At 44.7% G+C, this 18,032-nt stretch overlaps 1 protein-coding gene and 2 long non-coding RNA genes across 6 annotated transcripts in view; 2 read left to right on the forward strand and 1 right to left on the reverse strand.

Moving 5' to 3' along the window:
• LOC124013190 (type 2 phosphatidylinositol 4,5-bisphosphate 4-phosphatase-like) overlaps nt 1-4,299 on the reverse strand; it is a 61,858-nt gene extending 57,559 nt beyond the window's left edge. For 3 of the 4 annotated variants that reach the window (XR_006834833.1, XR_006834832.1, XM_046327419.1), the window contains exon 1: nt 3,828-4,299. Coding sequence is in view for 2 of the 4 variants with exons in the window: in XM_046327419.1 (XP_046183375.1) it covers nt 3,828-3,936 (109 nt within the window). In the remaining 2 variants the exon portion in view is untranslated. The remainder of the gene's footprint in view (nt 1-3,827) is intronic. The other variant, XM_046327420.1, reaches the window with a different exon arrangement.
• Nucleotides 3,863-12,026, forward strand: LOC124013192. The gene is made up of 3 exons (XR_006834834.1): nt 3,863-4,408; nt 4,508-4,627; nt 11,726-12,026. It is a non-coding gene; the product is annotated as an uncharacterized LOC124013192 (long non-coding RNA).
• A 666-nt stretch (nt 12,027-12,692) lies between these two features.
• On the forward strand, nt 12,693-17,088 carry LOC124012165. Its single transcript, XR_006834674.1, has 6 exons — nt 12,693-12,863; nt 13,001-13,056; nt 13,230-13,302; nt 14,723-14,918; nt 15,128-15,199; nt 16,986-17,088. It is a non-coding gene; the product is annotated as an uncharacterized LOC124012165 (long non-coding RNA).
• Nucleotides 17,089-18,032: the final 944 nt, after the last annotated feature.

Consider the following 18,032-nt stretch of genomic DNA (forward strand, 5'->3'; position numbering starts at 1 on the left):
ATGGGTCTGGGTCTATGGGTCTGGGTCTATGGGTCTGGGTCTATGGGTCTGGGTCTATGGGTCTGGGTCTATGGGTCTATGGGTCTGGGTCTGGGTCTATGGGTCTGGGTCTATGGGTCTGGGTCTATGGGTCTATGGGTCTATGGGTCTGGGTCTATGGGTCTGGGTCTATGGGTCTGGGTCTATGGGTCTATGGGTCTGGGTCTATGGGTCTGGGTCTATGGGTCTGGGTCTATGGGTCTGGGTCTGGGTCTGGGTCTATGGGTCTGGGTCTATGGGTCTATGGGTCTATGGGTCTGGGTCTATGGGTCTGGGTCTATGGGTCTGGGTCTATGGGTCTGGGTCTATGGGTCTATGGGTCTATGGGTCTGGGTCTATGGGTCTATGGGTCTATGGGTCTGGGTCTATGGGTCTGGGTCTATGGGTCTGGGTCTATGGGTCTATGGGTCTGGGTCTATGGGTCTGGGTCTATGGGTCTATGGGTCTATGGGTCTGGGTCTATGGGTCTATGGGTCTGGGTCTATGGGTCTGGGTCTATGGGTCTGGGTCTATGGGTCTGGGTCTATGGGTCTGGGTCTATGGGTCTATTGGTCTATGGGTCTGGGTCTATGGGTCTGGGTCTATTGGTCTATGGGTCTGGGTCTATGGGTCTGCACACTGCCCTAACCCACCTGGACAAGAGGAATACCTATGTGAGAATGCTGTTCATCGACTACAGCTCGGCATTCAACACCATAGTACCCTCCAAGCTCGTCATCAAGCTCGAGACCCTGGGTCTCGACCCCGCCCTGTGCAACTGGGTACTGGACTTCCTGACGGGCCGCCCCCAGGTGGTGAGGGTAGGCAACAACATCTCCTCCCCGCTGATCCTCAACACGGGGGCCCCACAAGGGTGCGTTCTGAGCCCTCTCCTGTACTCCCTGTTCACCCACGACTGCGTGGCCACGCACGCCTCCAACTCAATCATCAAGTTTGCGGACGACACAACAGTGGTAGGCTTGATTACCAACAACGACGAGACGGCCTACAGGGAGGAGGTGAGGGCCCTTGGAGTGTGGTGTCAGGAAAATAACCTCACACTCAACGTCAACAAAACTAAGGAGATGATTGTGGACTTCAGGAAACAGCAGAGGGAACACCCCCTATCCACATCGATGGAACAGTAGTGGAGAGGGTAGCTAGTTTTAAGTTCCTCGGCATACACATCACAGACAAACTGAATTGGTCCACTCACACTGACAGCGTCGTGAAGAAGGCGCAGCAGCGCCTATTCAACCTCAGGAGGCTGAAGAAATTCGGCTTGTCACCAAAAGCACTCACAAACTTCTACAGATGCACAATCGAGAGCATCCTGGCGGGCTGTATCACCGCCTGGTACGGCAACTGCTCCGCCCTCAACCGTAAGGCTCTCCAGAGGGTAGTGAGGACTGCACAACGCATCACCGGGGGCAAACTACCTGCCCTCCAGGACACCTACACCACCCGTTGTTACAGGAAGGCCATAAAGATCATCAAGGACATCAACCACCCGAACCACTGCCTGTTCACCCCGCTATCATCCAGAAGGCGAGGTCAGTACAGGTGCATCAAAGCTGGGACCGAGAGACTGAAAAACAGCTTCTATCTCAAGGCCATCAGACTGTTAAATAGCCACCACTAACATTGAGTGGCTGCTGCCAACACACTGTCATTGACACTGACCCAACTCCAGCCATTTTAATAATGGGAATTGATGGGAAATGATGTAAATATATCACTAGCCACTTTAAACAATGCTACCTTATATAATGTTACTTACCCTACATTATTCATCTCATATACATATGTATATACTGTACTCTACAACATCGACTGCATCCTTATGTAACACATGTATCACTAGCCACTTTAACTATGCCACTTTGTTTACTTTGTCTACATACTCATCTCATATGTATATACTGTACTCGATACCATCTACTGTATGCTGCTCTGTACCATCACTCATTCATATATCCTTATGTACATGTTCCTTATCCCCTTACACTGTGTATAAGACAGTAGTTTTGGAATTGTTAGTTAGATTACTTGTTGGTTATCACTGCATTGTCGGAACTAGAAGCACAAGCATTTCGCTACACTCGCATTAACATCTGCTAACCATGTGTATGTGACAAATAAAATTTGATTTGATTTGGGTCTGGGTCTATGGGTCTATGGGTCTGGGTCTATGGGTCTGGGTCTATGGGTCTGGGTCTATGGGTCTATGGGTCTATGGGTCTGGGTCTATGGGTCTGGGTCTATGGGTCTATGGGTCTGGGTCTATGGGTCTGGGTCTATGGGTCTGGGTCTATGGGTCTATGGGTCTATTGGTCTATGGGTCTGGGTCTATGGGTCTATGGGTCTATGGGTCTGGGTCTATGGGTCTGGGTCTATGGGTCATGCATGGATAGGAATACTGTACTAAACACATCTATTTCATATCCGTTTTATGGTCCAATCAAATGGATGGAAAGCACTGAATGATACATGGGTTATAAAACAGACTCAGGTATAACCTGCCATGTTAAATGTGAATGGGCCTCGTGTCTTACAACCACAGACTCAGGTATAACCTGCCATGTTAAATGTGAATGGGCCTCGTGTCTTACAACCACAGACTCAGGTATAACCTGCCATGTTAAATGTGAATGGGCCTCGTGTCTTACAACCACAGACTCAGGTATAACCTGCCATGTTAAATGTGAATGGGCCTCGTGTCTTACAACCACAGACTCAGGTATAACCTGCCATGTTAAATGTGAATGGGCCTCGTGTCTTACAACCACAGACTCAGGTATAACCTGCCATGTTAAATGTGAATGGGCCTCGTGTCTTACAACCACAGACTCAGGTATAACCTGCCATGTTAAATGTGAATGGGCCTCGTGTCTTACAACCACAGACTCAGGTATAACCTGCCATGTTAAATGTGAATGGGCCTCGTGTCTTACAACCACAGACTCAGGTATAACCTGCCATGTTAAATGTGAATGGGCCTCGTGTCTTACAACCACAGACTCAGGTATAACCTGCCATGTTAAATGTGAATGGGCCTCGTGTCTTACAACCACAGACTCAGGTATAACCTGCCATGTTAAATGTGAATGGGCCTCGTGTCTTACAACCACAGACTCAGGTATAACCTGCCATGTTAAATGTGAATGGGCCTCGTGTCTTACAACCACAGACTCAGGTATAACCTGCCATGTTAAATGTGAATGGGCCTCGTGTCTTACAACCACAGACTCAGGTATAACCTGCCATGTTAAATGTGAATGGGCCGAGTGTCTTACAACCACAGACTCAGGTATAACCTGCCATGTTAAATGTGAATGGGCCGAGTGTCTTACAGACCTACAACAAACACAATGTTCAGAGGGGATTGTAAATTATAATTGTATCCTCTGATTTGGTAACGTCCTTCTTGCTCATCTCAAGTCATGGCTACATTGTTTATGTTCTGACAACATCACTTATATCCTTATAGATATTTGTAGAAAGGGGGGGGTGTAAACAGTATTACCCAGCAACAACAACAGATCGTGATCCATCACTACAGAATACACAACTACAACAGGAATTGTTGTGCAATTATTCGATTAGGCCTTCTCCTGCGTTGTTCTTCTAAACACTGCAAACTCCACCTTCTGATTTCGGTTTTTCTGCCGGTCGGATTGATTTTTTTAGACTGATGCTGGTGTCTTCCCCGTTATAATTTAACGCACCATGCAAAACATTGCTCAACACGATACGCCCAAAAACGATTCAGCACACATGGGGGGAGTCATAGCCTAACGTCGGTTTACCTCTTGGACTCGTGTCCTGCAGGTATGCCGGCGGTTCCAACGGTGAGACATTCCCGGAGTTCGGTGCTGAGAGCAGCGGAGACCGTTCATCCATGCCTTCGTCGGCCATGGCGGCAACAGTTCACCCAACCCAGACGAATAAACAACGAGCTGAACGGCGGCAGAGCCTCTCTTCTGGCCAGTGTTTCCTTGGGAGGGGGGCGGCCAGCTAATCGGCGGTAGCCTACTGTTCTGGCGAGGCCAGTTCGTCGGAGGTGGAGCTACAGAGACCTAAACCGGACCCGCTGTGGGAGGGATATGAGCAACGGAATGCAGAGAGAGCGAAATCCCCCCAAACCAACCCGTTACCCTCATGCACAGTGGTGACATGACATTTAGTAGGCCTGCATCTTATAATAATTCTCATTTAAACAGTTTGCATCCTCCAAAAGATCGATTGTAGGTCTAATAAACTACTGTTGATAGCCTTGATTCTATTCTCTGTTTTAAAATATTCAACAAAACTATCTAAGAATCTACAATGTTATATTCTGATCTTGGTGATAGACGAGGAGAATTCCCTTGTAAAAAAAAAACATGTGGTAAGTGTCTAGAAAAAAACTCGCTATATAAATCCAATCAATTCATGAGCCATTCTATTTGATTCTATTCTCGTCTGATATATGTTCTATGTTTAACAGATGAAACGACACTGAACGTTATGCTGCAGGGAGAAGGGCCAAACCTCCCTAAAAGAGGCCTCGTCCCCCGTATCCATGAATCTCTAGTGACGTCCCTGGTATGCTGTCTGAGTGATATAGGTGTGTTTTCTAAAACAATGAGGTTTGGTTGATGACCAGGGATGTTCTGTGTTTAGTGAGTCCTCCAGATCAGAGGCAGTAGGGATGACCAGGGATGTTCTCTGTTTAGTGAGTCCTCCAGATCAGAGGCAGTAGGGATGACCAGGGATGTTCTCTGTTTAGTGAGTCCTCCAGATCAGAGGCAGTAGGGATGACCAGGGATGTTCACTGTTTAGTGAGTCCTCCAGATCAGAGGCAGTAGGGATGACCAGGGATGTTCTCTGTTTAGTGAGTCCTCCAGATCAGAGGCAGTAGGGATGACCAGGGATGTTCTCTGTTTAGTGAGTCCTCCAGATCAGAGGCAGTAGGGATGACCAGGGATGTTCTCTGTTTAGTGAGTCCTCCAGATCAGAGGCAGTAGGGATGACCAAGGATGTTCTCTGTTTCTCACCTAAAAAACTGAGCGAAATTGTAATTGTTTTTGGGGAGAATTATGTGAGTTTTTGTGTTGTTCGAGGTGCGTCTTGGTCAGTTTAGCTCAGAAAACGCCGCAGTCTTCAACCCTGCCTAAAATGCGCCCCTCTTCCCAGTCATGTCCATCAAGGGCCATATCTATTTATTTTAATTGACAGATCTCTTTATATGATCTGAAACTCAGTTAAATGTTCAGTATATTGTACTTAAGTACGACCATATATCTACCAACCATGAAGAACGATACATTAAAATCAATCATTCTGTGATTGATGTTGAAGACAGTCTTCGAACGGTGAAAACATTTCTGGGCAATGAAGTTTTTGGACATATTTGTTATTTAGTTAAAGCTTCACTGGCGTTTTGTTCATTGCCAATCCCATATAATCGGTCTTTGAGAATCTAACGTTTTAAAGAGTCCTGAAAATAAGAATATCAACTTTAAATTGAACGTGAATTTGGACTGAACGTCAAGTTAAAACGAACTCCGTCAACTAGAATCTAAGACCTGACCAATCAACTAAGGAGCCTGTTGTGATGTGATGACCAATGAAAATCGCGATATTTCAATAACCGGAAGTATGCAGCGCAACACGTTTAATTTGTTCTTGTTGTTGTTGCATTTATGAGTTTTTATTCACAAATGTCAATGAAAACAAGGTTCACCAAGCAAAAACCGTATAGAAAATGAATTTATAAAATTGCTGTAAGTATAGAAATTGTTTTCTCAGTTGGAAATAAATATCCAACTATTCAGTGACAGCTGTGTGGAATTTGTGGCAGCAACTGTGAGTTTATCACAGTATTATAGACACTATGTCCTGGGATGTCCAATCAATGTAGAAGTCCCTTTACCTTCTAACGACTATTTTGGCTTGTGTGCAAAACAGTGCATATTTGTAGGTATCTCAAGAGTTTCATAGTGGAGTCATAAGTTTGTAGTCAAACCGTTCAGACTTTAGACATTTTTGTGAGAACTGTCTTCCTTGTCTCACAAACACAGCTCCAGCTCAGCCGCTGTTAATCGCAGAAGAAATAGACGAATCCAATGCAAAAACCCAGAAGCCTGTTTTAAAAGGGGTTGAGGCACTAAAACACACCAGCTTTACCGTGATACTCAACACATTTTAATGTCTATATAAATCCCATGTTACCATTGAGCATAAACATATTTGTGGTTCTACACCTGCATTGCTTGCTGTTTGGGGTTTTAGGCTGGGTTTCCGTACAGCACTTTGAGATATCAGCTGATGTACGAAGGGCGATATAAATACATTTGATTTGATATTTCATCATGTGTTCTGCTGAAACTCTATATCCCTATACGTATGTATATCACCCAAATGTGTCATCTGCTCACAAGTAATTATTATCCTTTACTGGTCATTCAGTGGTAGAGAAATTCCTTCTGAAATGAATGTCCCTCTTTCACGCAGAAGTATGGAAGCGTTTTGGGGGCAAATGTTGAGGAAGAAAGATGAGGGTTGCTTCATTTCTGCTGAAGGTCTGAGATCTCTCTTTATGAGCTATAAGCCTGGATAAAACACGTGCCATTTTACCCTTATTAACTGTTTTGGATTTGTCTGTGTACTGACAAAATAACCCATTCTGTTAATAAAAACCTTTCTTTATTTCCAACTTTAATAAGCTCAAAAATCATCATCGTATTTACAGGTTCTGTTCTTTCAGCAGTTACTTCACTGTTCTTAACCATTTAGGAAATCACTGCACAGGGATTACAAGGCTAGTTCTCTGGGAAACTAGGCTTTGTTAGCTTTCACTTAGCCACTTGATTCACTGTACTGTGGACTGAAAGGATTGTGTATATATATATATATATATATATATATATATATATATATATATATATATATATATATATATATATGAGAACTTCTGCCCAAGTTACTTGATGGCAATGGATTTACCATGTCTCAACCCTGATTATATAATAAATTATAAACTGGGTGGTTTGTGCCATGAATGCTGAAAGCCGTGGATATATTCTTATATCAGCAACACGTTTAAATTGTACTGGGCGGCCAGCTGACGTTCAATGTGAACTGATTATACATAACAACAAAGTCATAGCGTTAACATGGATATGTTTCATATACAGTCATGGAGAAGGTAGAGACAGACGAGCATCTCTTAGCCAAGCAACATCGCAAGGAGAAGAAGGATCTGCAAGGTTGGCAATTAGATGGAGGTTTAAGATTTACAATGATATCGTTGCTGTAACGTTGTTAGTAGTTTGCGTTCAACTTATACTCACGTTGTAACACCCTGAGTGGGATAGATATTTGTTTAGAAAAAATAACAAGTCTTAACTTTTTGAAAATCAAAACAGCAGTTTAGTTTAGGCAAATATACCTTTATCTGTGTTAAGGTTAGCTAGTTAGATAATTATTATTATTGTAGTATGACTACTGTAGACTATTGTTATGGCCATGTGACTACTGTAGACTAGTGTTATGGAGGTTTGACTACTGTAGACTATTGTTATGGCCATGTGACTACTGTAGACTGTTATGGAGGTTTGACTACTGTAGACTATTGTTATAGAGGTTTGACTACTGTAGACTTGTTATAGAGGTTTGACTACTGTAGACTATTGTTATGGAGGTTTGACTACTGTAGACTAGTGTTATAGAGGTTTGACTACTGTAGACTATTGTTATAGAGGTTTGACTACTGTAGACTAGTGTTATGGCCATATGACTACTATAAAAATGGGGTGGCGAGAGACAGATTTAAAAATGGGGTGGCAAGAGACAGATTTAAAAATGGGGTGGCGAGAGAACCTCTGAAATAAAATAAATGAAGTCACGCTTGGTTCATAGTACCGGGGTTACGTCAGTAACCTCCAGAAGATGTGGTTGTAATAAAGAGCTTTCTGTTTTCTTTTAAACTGTTTAAACTTTATACTGTTGTTTCCCAATGTCCACAAGCTGCGGAGGACTCGGAGTGGGCACGTCTCGGCACCACATCAGACTGGGGGAAAAATAACATAATGATGATATTTTCTACACAGAAGATCAAACTGATGATGTCTGATTTGTAATTATCCTGTCATTAGTCCAAATGAAAAAAAGTCAACATTGTTCGTTGATTACTTCACTTTTTTCACATGGTGGGTTCTGATTTTTTTTTTAAATATCAAAATGGGTTCGCGGGCCTTAAAAGTTTAGGAACCCCTGGGTTACATACTGTAATAGTAAGGCTACTTGGTTATAACCGAATGTCCACTGGTTCGAATCCCGGAGTCGACAAGATTAAAAATCTGCGCTCACATGACTGTGTTGTGGGTACCGAACAGGCACCGACAGAGCTAGGGAATTCTTTTTGTCCAGTTCTCTGGGAAAAAGTACTAAAATTACAGGACATTGTCCCTTTAAATTGGAACTGACAGCATTTTAGCAATTAATACCTGTAACACCCCCAGGAGAACTTCATAATCCTATTGATCAAACAACCATAAAAAGGTAGGGTCTCTCTCCCTCGGTTATGCACATCAACAACAACAAGATCAACAACTAACGTTAGCCAGAACAATATGAGCTAAAATCTAATTAAGGAACATTAGAAAAACCCTCTCAAACTGTTTCAGCTAGTTGCCCGTCAAAATTGCACTTATAAACGATGGGGAATAGTAGACTGCTCATCCTTCTGCAGCTTGCCTGCCAACGCAAGCCTGTCCCAACCAAGCACCCAAGATAACTGTTGGCTAGCTAGCTACACTACCGATCACAACTGAGGAAAATGGGCCAAGCTGCTACTGCTTCCATTAGAATGTTCAGTTCTGTGTCATGGGCCAAGCTGCTACTGCTTCCATTAGAATGTTCAGTTCTGTGGAATGGGCCAAGCTGCTACTGCTTCCATTAGAATGTTCAGGTCTGTGGAATGGGCCAAGCTGCTACTGCTATTGTTTTTGTTACTGCTACTGTTATTTTGAGCTTTGATGCATACAACTTTTTTAAATAATGCACTTTCTATAATGAAAATATGAAGCTATTAAACGTGTAATTAACACTGTAGACATCAATTGTTATGTCCAGAACAATCCTCCCTCGCCTTCATGTGTTTTTTGTTTGTCTGATTCCTTTTCAATGCCTTGTACTGTCCTTCCTACTGTCTTTCCTACTGTCTTTCCTACTGTCCTTCCTACTGTCTTTCCAAATCAATTCCATACCTTTTGGTTTTGTCCTCTATTTCTTCTCGTTTTCCTGATGTCCTAGTCCCTCAGTCCTGCCCTCCTTCTCATTCTCCTGATGTCCTAGTCTCTCAGTCCTGCCCTCCTTCTCGTTCTCCTGATGTCCTAGTCCCTCAGTCCTGCCCTCCTTCTCGTTCTCCTGATGTCCTAGTCTCTCAGTCCTGCCCTCCTTCTCGTTCTCCTGATGTCCTAGTCTCTCAGTCCTGCCCTCCTTCTTGTTCTCCTGATGTCCTAGTCCCTCAGTCCTGCCCTCCTTCTCGTTCTCCTGATGTCCTAGTCCCTCAGTCCTGCCCTCCTTCTCGTTCTCCTGATGTCCTAGTCTCTCAGTCCTGCCCTCCTTCTCGTTCTCCTGATGTCCTAGTCTCAGTCCTGCCCTCCTTCTCGTTCTCCTGATGTCCTAGTCCCTCAGTCCTGCCCTCCTTCTCGTTCTCTTGATGTCCTAGTCCCTCAGTCCTGCCCTCCTTCTCGTTCTCCTGATGTCCTAGTCCCTCAGTCCTGCCCTCCTTCTCATTCTCCTGATGTCCTAGTCCCCCAGTCCTGCCCTCCTTCTCGTTCTCCTGATGTCCTAGTCCCTCAGTCCTGCCCTCCTTCTCGTTGTCCTGATGTCCTGCCCTTCTTTCTGCTCGTTGTCCTGATGTCCTAGTCTCTGTCCTGCCCTTCTTTCTTCTCGTTGTCCTGATGTCCTAGTCTCTGTCCTGCCCTTCTTTCTTCTCGTTGTCCTGATGTCCTAGTCTCTGTCCTGCCCTTCTTTCTTGTCGTTGTCCTGATGTCCTAGTCTCTGTCCTGCCCTTCTTTCTTCTCGTTGTCCTGATGTCCTGCCCTTCTTCCTCCTCGTTGTCCTGATGTCCTGCCCTTCTTCCTCCTCGTTGTCCTGATGTCCTGCCCTTCTTGCTTCTCGTTGTCCTGATGTCCTGCCCTTCTTCCTTCTCGTTGTCCTGATGTCCTGCCCTTCTTCCTTCTCGTTGTCCTGATGTCCTGCCCTCCTTCTCGTTGTCCTGCCCTCCTTCTCGTTGTCCTGATGTCCTGCCCTCCTCGTTGTCCCTCAGTCCTGCCCTTCTTGCTTCTTGAAGAAGCAATTAATCACATTCTAGGTGGAGCTCTCCCTTACTGATACTGCTCAGTTAGATGATGTCACAATCTGTATGAAATGGGCTTTATAACGATCAGAGTTCCTCCTCTGTAATGTTGATATTCCCGTACGATCAGAGTAACGTTGATATTCCCGTACGATCAGAGTAACGTTGATATTCCCATACGATCAGAGTAACGTTGATATTCCCGTACGATCAGAGTAACGTTGATATTCCCGTACGATCAGAGTAACGTTGATATTCCCGTACGATCAGAGTCACGTTGATATTCCCGTACGATCAGAGTCACGTTGATATTCCCGTACGATCAGAGTCACGTTGATATTCTCGTACGATCAGAGTAACGTTGATATTCCCGTACGATCAGAGTAACGTTGATATTCCCGTACGATCAGAGTCACGTTGATATTCCCGTACGATCAGAGTAACGTTGATATTCCCGTACGATCAGAGTAACGTTGATATTCACGTACGATCAGAGTAACGTTGATATTCCCGTACGATCAGAGTAACGTTGATATTCCCGTACGATCAGAGTAACGTTGATATTCCCGTACGATCAGAGTCACGTTGATATTCCCGTACGATCAGAGTCACGTTGATATTCCCGTACGATCAGAGTAACGTTGATATTCCCGTACGATCATTATTTCGAAAGGAAATTCAGTATCACTTGTGGTCCACACTGCAGTGTCACTCCAGGGTGTGTATAAAATATCACCCGTGTGTGATCACCCCTCTCTGGGTGTGTTTTCAGATGGGTTTGAGAAGTATTACAGTGACGGACTCCCAATCACGGCCTGGATTCGAACCAGGGTGTCTGTAGTGACGCCTCTAGCACTGAGATGCAGTGTCTTAGACCGCTGCGCCACTCGGGAGCACTCGTATAAGGAAATCAGTCAATTGAAAATAATTCATTAAGCCCTAATCTATGTATTTCACATGACTGGGAATACAGATATGCATCTGTTGGTCACAGATACCTTTTTAAAAAAAGTAGGGGTGACCACCGCGCCACTCGGGAGCCCATTCATGTAGGATGATTCTGTGTCTCCTAACAGCTGAGAGCTCATTGGAGAGGAGGTCCTTCAACGGCCAATAGAAGTGCTCCAAGCTGATTCTCCATAATCATTGGAGAGGAGTTTGTCAAGTCTCCCATTATGTTAGTACCGTGTCACCTCTACACTTCCCCAGCTTCGTCTACCAATGAATTTGAGTGGTTACAATTCTCCAACCTCATTCTTCAGCCTTTTAGATAAACAGGTGACGAGGGCTGCCATTTTGTTGGAAAACAAAGGAAGCCAATTTGTGCCTTTTTTAATTGTTAATATTGTTTTTCAGTTACGTGCATCGTGCGTATGGACTGGGAGAACAAACGTCTGAAGGAACTCAAGAAGAAAGCTGACACTCATTGAGTTCAATTATAACAAACTATAAAGTCAAGCATGGGTGGAAATTGACTAAAATGTGGTAACCCACCAATGTAAAAACCTATGCATTCACAAAATCAAATGACAAAATCATTTCACTCCCGGAGACTCCCTTGCATACACACAGAGAGAAAGGCAGAGAGACTGAAGGAGAGAAAGGCAGAGAGACTGAAAATAATACTACCACCTAACTATGTCAGGACTGAGAGAATAGTTACCATCACAGTGACAAATTGGAAGTAACTTTGTACATCCTTCATCAGTGTTTATGAATACTTCTGAAATCACCATGGAAAAGTTGTCTATTAAATATATATTTTGGTGGTGATGTGCTGTTATTTCCTATGACTGCAATATCAAAGGCCGATGGTCTTTTCTGTGTGTATTGTAATGAAACAGCAGGTCTCGAACCCTCGACCTTCTGTCCCGAAGACCAGCGCCCCCAAAACGGCAGTCGGTATCCGAGTTTATAAACCAAGGGTCGTTAAACCCAGGGTCGCTGATGGACAATATTGTCTCATACAATAAAATGTTTTTCAATTCCAGTTTCACCTCCCGTTGGAAAGACATTCATGCAAAAAAACGTTACAGCATATTATCCTGTTGAATGTCCATTTTATTTACATTCAACGCGTGCGCTGAGATTAGGGATATGCTTTTATAGTAGCTAGAATGGTTCTGAAGTTCACACGATACATTTGTTAAAAGATTTCCAGAAGGAAATAGAAAACCAGACAGGTTTCCAGGAGAGACCGCCAGAGTTCACTAAAGTGTCGCAAATGGGATTACCGTCAACTGACCAGCATCTCGTTTCCATGGGAACCTGCCTACCTTGTAGGGACGCGGTGTTTTTATTCTGTGTAACAAAAATCATGGCTAACAATCTGGTTATCAGAGCTTTGAAAGCTAACTCAAAGTCGTTCAATTTGAGCTCCAAGAAAATGACCGAGGTTCCCAAATCGGTTTCGAGATTAACAAATATTATAACCCTTCATTTGAACAATAACTCTCTTACTTCTCTGCCTGTGGAACTGCAGACCTTACGAAACGTGAGTATAGACAGACGTCTATACAAACACCTTGTTAGCTATTAGTACGGTTATGTCTTAGGTTATTTGACTTGCCTGCTAGCTATTTAACCAATGCATTTATCTCGCTTTTTGTTCTCTTTTCGCATACTGCAAAGTTGACAGAACTCAATTTGGGAAATAATTCTCTGGAGGAGATCCCAGGTGTTCTGAGGTACCTGAACACCTTGACAAAACTTTATTTGTTTGGAAACCACATTACAAGATTGTCACCTGAGGTGTTAGGTAAACGATGCTGCTGTCGATAGGTACCGTACAGAACCATGATAACCACTCATCGGCATCACACACACGCTCAGATTCATCACTATATATTTTATCTTGCAGAAGGACTTGATAACCTCACTCTCCTCAATCTGAACCACAATCACATCACAGTCCTTCCACCAGAGATAAAAAGGTACCATTTAGTTGACTAATAGCCTAATTGTGATTCATACAGTAAACCTGTATATGACTGAAGAATAGACAATGTAGGTTGTATTTACACAGGCAGCTCAATTAAAAATAAAACAAAGTCCCACGAACCTAATTGGTCTTTTGACCAATCACATCAGCTCCTTTTCAGAGTTTACCTGGCTACCCAGACTCCTTGCTCTGGCCAAACACTACGCTATGCCCACAGACGTTAGTTGCTTCTCATCAATAAATCTGGATCTGAGTACCTCCCAGACCCTTCACTGAATGCAAGCACATACGGGCCATCTGATTGGTCCAGATACCAATGGGTTAAACACGTGGGTAATGCAGCGGTTAGAAAATCCCTCATTGATACTCTGATTGGTTAGAGACGATCCAATCGCTGATGACTTTGTTTTGTACATGCTCCTCCTCACCACAAACGACATCATTGAAGTCAGTCTCAGACTGAAGTATGTAGCGAACCACAGACTCCTTTAGAGTCGTCAGGCTACTGCAGAGCTGATCTGATTGGTAAAAAAAAGCCCAATTTAGTGAAATCTCGATGAACCCAGAACTAAAATCTCGAGTCATTTGGTCAGATGCTCAATATTGTTTACACTATTTAGTCTTTTGACCAATCACATCAGATATTTTCGAACCAGTGTAAAAACAAAATATCAGAATTGGGCTGCATATCTAAACACATTGAGCATCTGACCAAATTACTGTTAGAATTGCATCAATTCGAATCTGGTATCAGGATAAATATGACAATAAGTCACCGATTGTATACTATGTATTTTTTATTAGCTAAGCAATAAGTGGTAAATGCATCTTTCGTATATACGGCTCTCTGTCCCACCTCGCAGGGCAAAACAGAGAACTGACAGGATGTATGTAAACACTATTCTTATACTGTGATAGACATTGTCCCAACCTGTCTTGTTGGCCTATCACAGTAGAGACTGGGCGTGGTTTAGACTTGCTCAGCCTATTGCAGGCGCTCAGCGGGTGCCCGCCTCTTGGCGCTTCTGTTGATAGATGTAACTTGCTGTGAAGAACATCCAGGCTCTCATGCTCCATACCGTTATCTCGCACCTGGCTCCTGTTATCTAACAAAAGACCGCTTGTTCTCGCAACACCCCGCTCTGAATGTGCCCCCCTCCCAACTCATTGAACAGTTCCTGTCTTCATGCTACTTTTCCATCAGGAGAAAGGCCCATGGCCCTGATACTTTTAACAATGTTTCAAGTCAGCTATGTTGCATAACATAGCTGACTTGTCTTATACATACATCCACACAAGCAACAGCAGATGATATTCAATCACATATATGGTAACGGGCTATAGTGCGTTCTGGATTAACTGAGATTAGGCTAAATACAGAATTATCTCGTAACCACGTCTTCTTTTCTCAGTCTTTCTAACCTAGAAACCCTCAGCTTACTGGACAACCAGTTGGAGGAACTTCCTGTAGAAATAGGTTTTCTCAAGAAGATGGTTGAGATGAATTTAACGAACAACAAACTGTCCAGACTGCCCAAACAGATATACAGTTTGTCACAACTGGCCAGATTATATCTGGCCAGAAACAACCTCACAGAACTGCCAGAGGTGGGTGTTGTTCAGGCTCTACTTAATGTTTCATCTTTCTTAGGTTTCATTCTTCATATTTGTTCCTGTGCCACTTTCACTGGCTTTGCTTCAAATGAGGTTACCGATCCTCCACTTTCTTAGGTTTCATTGTTAGTCGGCTTTGCTGAATGATATTGTTTCATGAACTGATGGTTTACTGTCCTGAAAGCTGTCCTCTTTTCCTTCAGGGTGTTATTGGGCTGATGAAGCTCAGAGTGCTGGATGTGGCTGGAAACCGTTTATCCATGTTTCCTGTCGACGTGTGTACCGTTTGTCTTCACCACAATATTATTTACAACAACAACAAGATATAGCGAAATATGAAGAGGTTATTGCTAGAGGAGGGAGGACTGACGGTGTTGTCTTCTACAGTTGGTAGAGGAGGGAGGCCTGACGGTGTTGTCTTCTACAGTTGGTAGAGGAGGGAGGACTGACGGTGTTGTCTTCTACAGTTGCTAGAGGAGGGAGGACTGACGGTGTTGTCTTCTACAGTTGGTAGAGGAGGGAGGACTGACGGTGTTGTCTTCTACAGTTGGTAGAGGAGGGAGGACTGACGGTGTTGTCTTCTACAGTTGGTAGAGGAGGGAGGACTGACGGTGTTGTCTTCTACAGTTGGTAGAGGAGGGAGGACTGACGGTGTTGTCTTCTACAGTTGCTAGAGGAGGGAGGACTGACGGTGTTGTCTTCTACAGTTGCTAGAGGAGGGAGGACTGACGGTGTTGTCTTCTACAGTTGCTAGAGGAGGGAGGACTGACGGTGTTGTCTTCTACAGTTGGTAGAGGAGGGAGGACTGACGGTGTTGTCTTCTACAGTTGGTAGAGGAGGGAGGACTGACGGTGTTGTCTTCTACAGTTGGTAGAGGAGGGAGGACTGATGGTGTTGTCTTCTACAGTTGCTAGAGGAGGGAGGACTGACGGTGTTGTCTTCTACAGTTGGTAGAGGAGGGAGGACTGACGGTGTTGTCTTCTACAGTTGGTAGAGGAGGGAGGACTGACGGTGTTGTCTTCTACAGTTGGTAGAGGAGGGAGGACTGACGGTGTTGTCTTCTACAGTTGGTAGAGGAGGGAGGACTGACGGTGTTGTCTTCTACAGTTGGTAGAGGAGGGAGGACTGACGGTGTTGTCTTCTACAGTTGGTAGAGGAGGGAGGACTGACGGTGTTGTCTTCTACAGTTGCTAGAGGAGGGAGGACTGACGGTGTTGCTTTCTACAGTTGGTAGAGGAGGGAGGCCTGACGGTGTTGTCTTCTACAGTTGGTAGAGGAGGGAGGACTGACGGTGTTGTCTTCTACAGTTGGTAGAGGAGGGAGGCCTGACGGTGTTGTCTTCTACAGTTGGTAGAGGAGGGAGGACTGACGGTGTTGTCTTCTACAGTTGGTAGAGGAGGGAGGACTGACGGTGTTGTCGTCTACAGTTGGTAGAGGAGGGAGGACTGACGGTGTTGTCTTCTACAGTTGGTAAAGGAGGGAGGACTGACGGTGTTGTCGTCTACAGTTGGTAGACGAGGGAGGACTGACGGTGTTGTCTTCTACAGTTGATAAAGGAGGGAGGACTGACGGTGTTGTCGTCTACAGTTGGTAGAGGAGGGAGGACTGACGGTGTTGTCTTCTACAGTTGCTAGAGGAGGGAGGACTGACGGTTTTGCTTCTACAGTTGGTAGAGGAGGGAGGACTGACGGTGTTGTCTTCTTGCTAGACGAGGGAGGACTGACGGTGTTGTCGTCTACAGTTGGTAAAGGAGGGAGGACTGACGGTGTTGTCTTCTACAGTTGCTAGAGGAGGGAGGACTGACGGTGTTGTCTTCTACAGTTGGTAGAGGAGGGAGGACTGACGGTGTTGTCTTCTACAGTTGGTAGAGGAGGGAGGACTGACGGTTTTGTCGTCTACAGTTGGTAGAGGAGGGAGGACTGACGGTGTTGTCTTCTACAGTTGGTAGAGGAGGGAGGACTGACGGTGTTGTCATCTACAGTTGGTAGAGGAGGGAGGACTGATGGTGTTGTCGTCTACAGTTGGTAGAGGAGGGAGGACTGACGGTGTTGCTTTCTACAGTTCCAGCTTCTGAGCCTGAATGAGCTGCTCTGCGAAGGAAACACATTTGTGAAGAATAAGCTGATGGAATCTGTTCAAGCTGTGGAGGTGCTGTCATTGAAGGTACAATCTTTAAGCTCTCGTCATTATAGGTGACATCAGGGGTCTGTCAGGGGTACAGGGTGGTATATAGACTACATCAGGGGTACAGGGTGGTATATAGACTACATCAGGGGTACAGGGTGGTATATAGACTACATAAGGGGTACAGGGTGGTATATAGACTACATCAGGGGTACAGGGTGGTATATAGACTACATCAGGGGCACAGGGTGGTATATAGACTACATCAGGGGTCTGTCAGAGGTACAGGGTGGTATATAGACTACATCAGGGGTACAGGGTGGTATATAGACTACATCAGGGGTACAGGGTGGTATATAGACTACATCAGGGGTCTGTCAGGGGTACAGGGTGGTATATAGACTACATCAGGGGTACAGGGTGGTATATAGACTACATCAGGGGTACAGGGTGGTATATAGACTACATCAGGGGTCTGTCAGGGGTACAGGGTGGTATATAGACTACATCAGGGGTACAGGGTGGTATATAGACTACATCAGGGGTACAGGGTGGTATATAGACTACATCAGGGGTCTGTCAGGGGTACAGGGTGGTATATAGACTACATCAGGGGTACAGGGTGGCATATAGACTACATCAGGGGCACAGGGTGGTATATAGACTACATCAGGGGTACAGGGTGGCATATAGACTACATCAGGGGTACAGGGTGGTATATAGACTACATCAGGGGTACAGGGTGGTATATAGACTACATCAGGGGTACAGGGTGGTATATAGACTACATCAGGGGTACAGGGTGGTATATAGACTACATCAGGGGTACAGGGTGGTATATAGACTACATCAGGGGTACAGGGTGGTATATAGACTACATCAGGGGTCTGTCAGGGGTACAGGGTGGTATATAGACTACATCAGGGGTACATGGTGGTATATAGACTACATCAGGGGTACAGGGTGGTATATAGACTACATCAG

The sequence above is a fragment of the Oncorhynchus gorbuscha genome, linkage group LG24, assembly GCF_021184085.1.
Source record: "Oncorhynchus gorbuscha isolate QuinsamMale2020 ecotype Even-year linkage group LG24, OgorEven_v1.0, whole genome shotgun sequence".
Taxonomy (NCBI): Eukaryota; Metazoa; Chordata; class Actinopteri; order Salmoniformes; family Salmonidae; genus Oncorhynchus; species Oncorhynchus gorbuscha.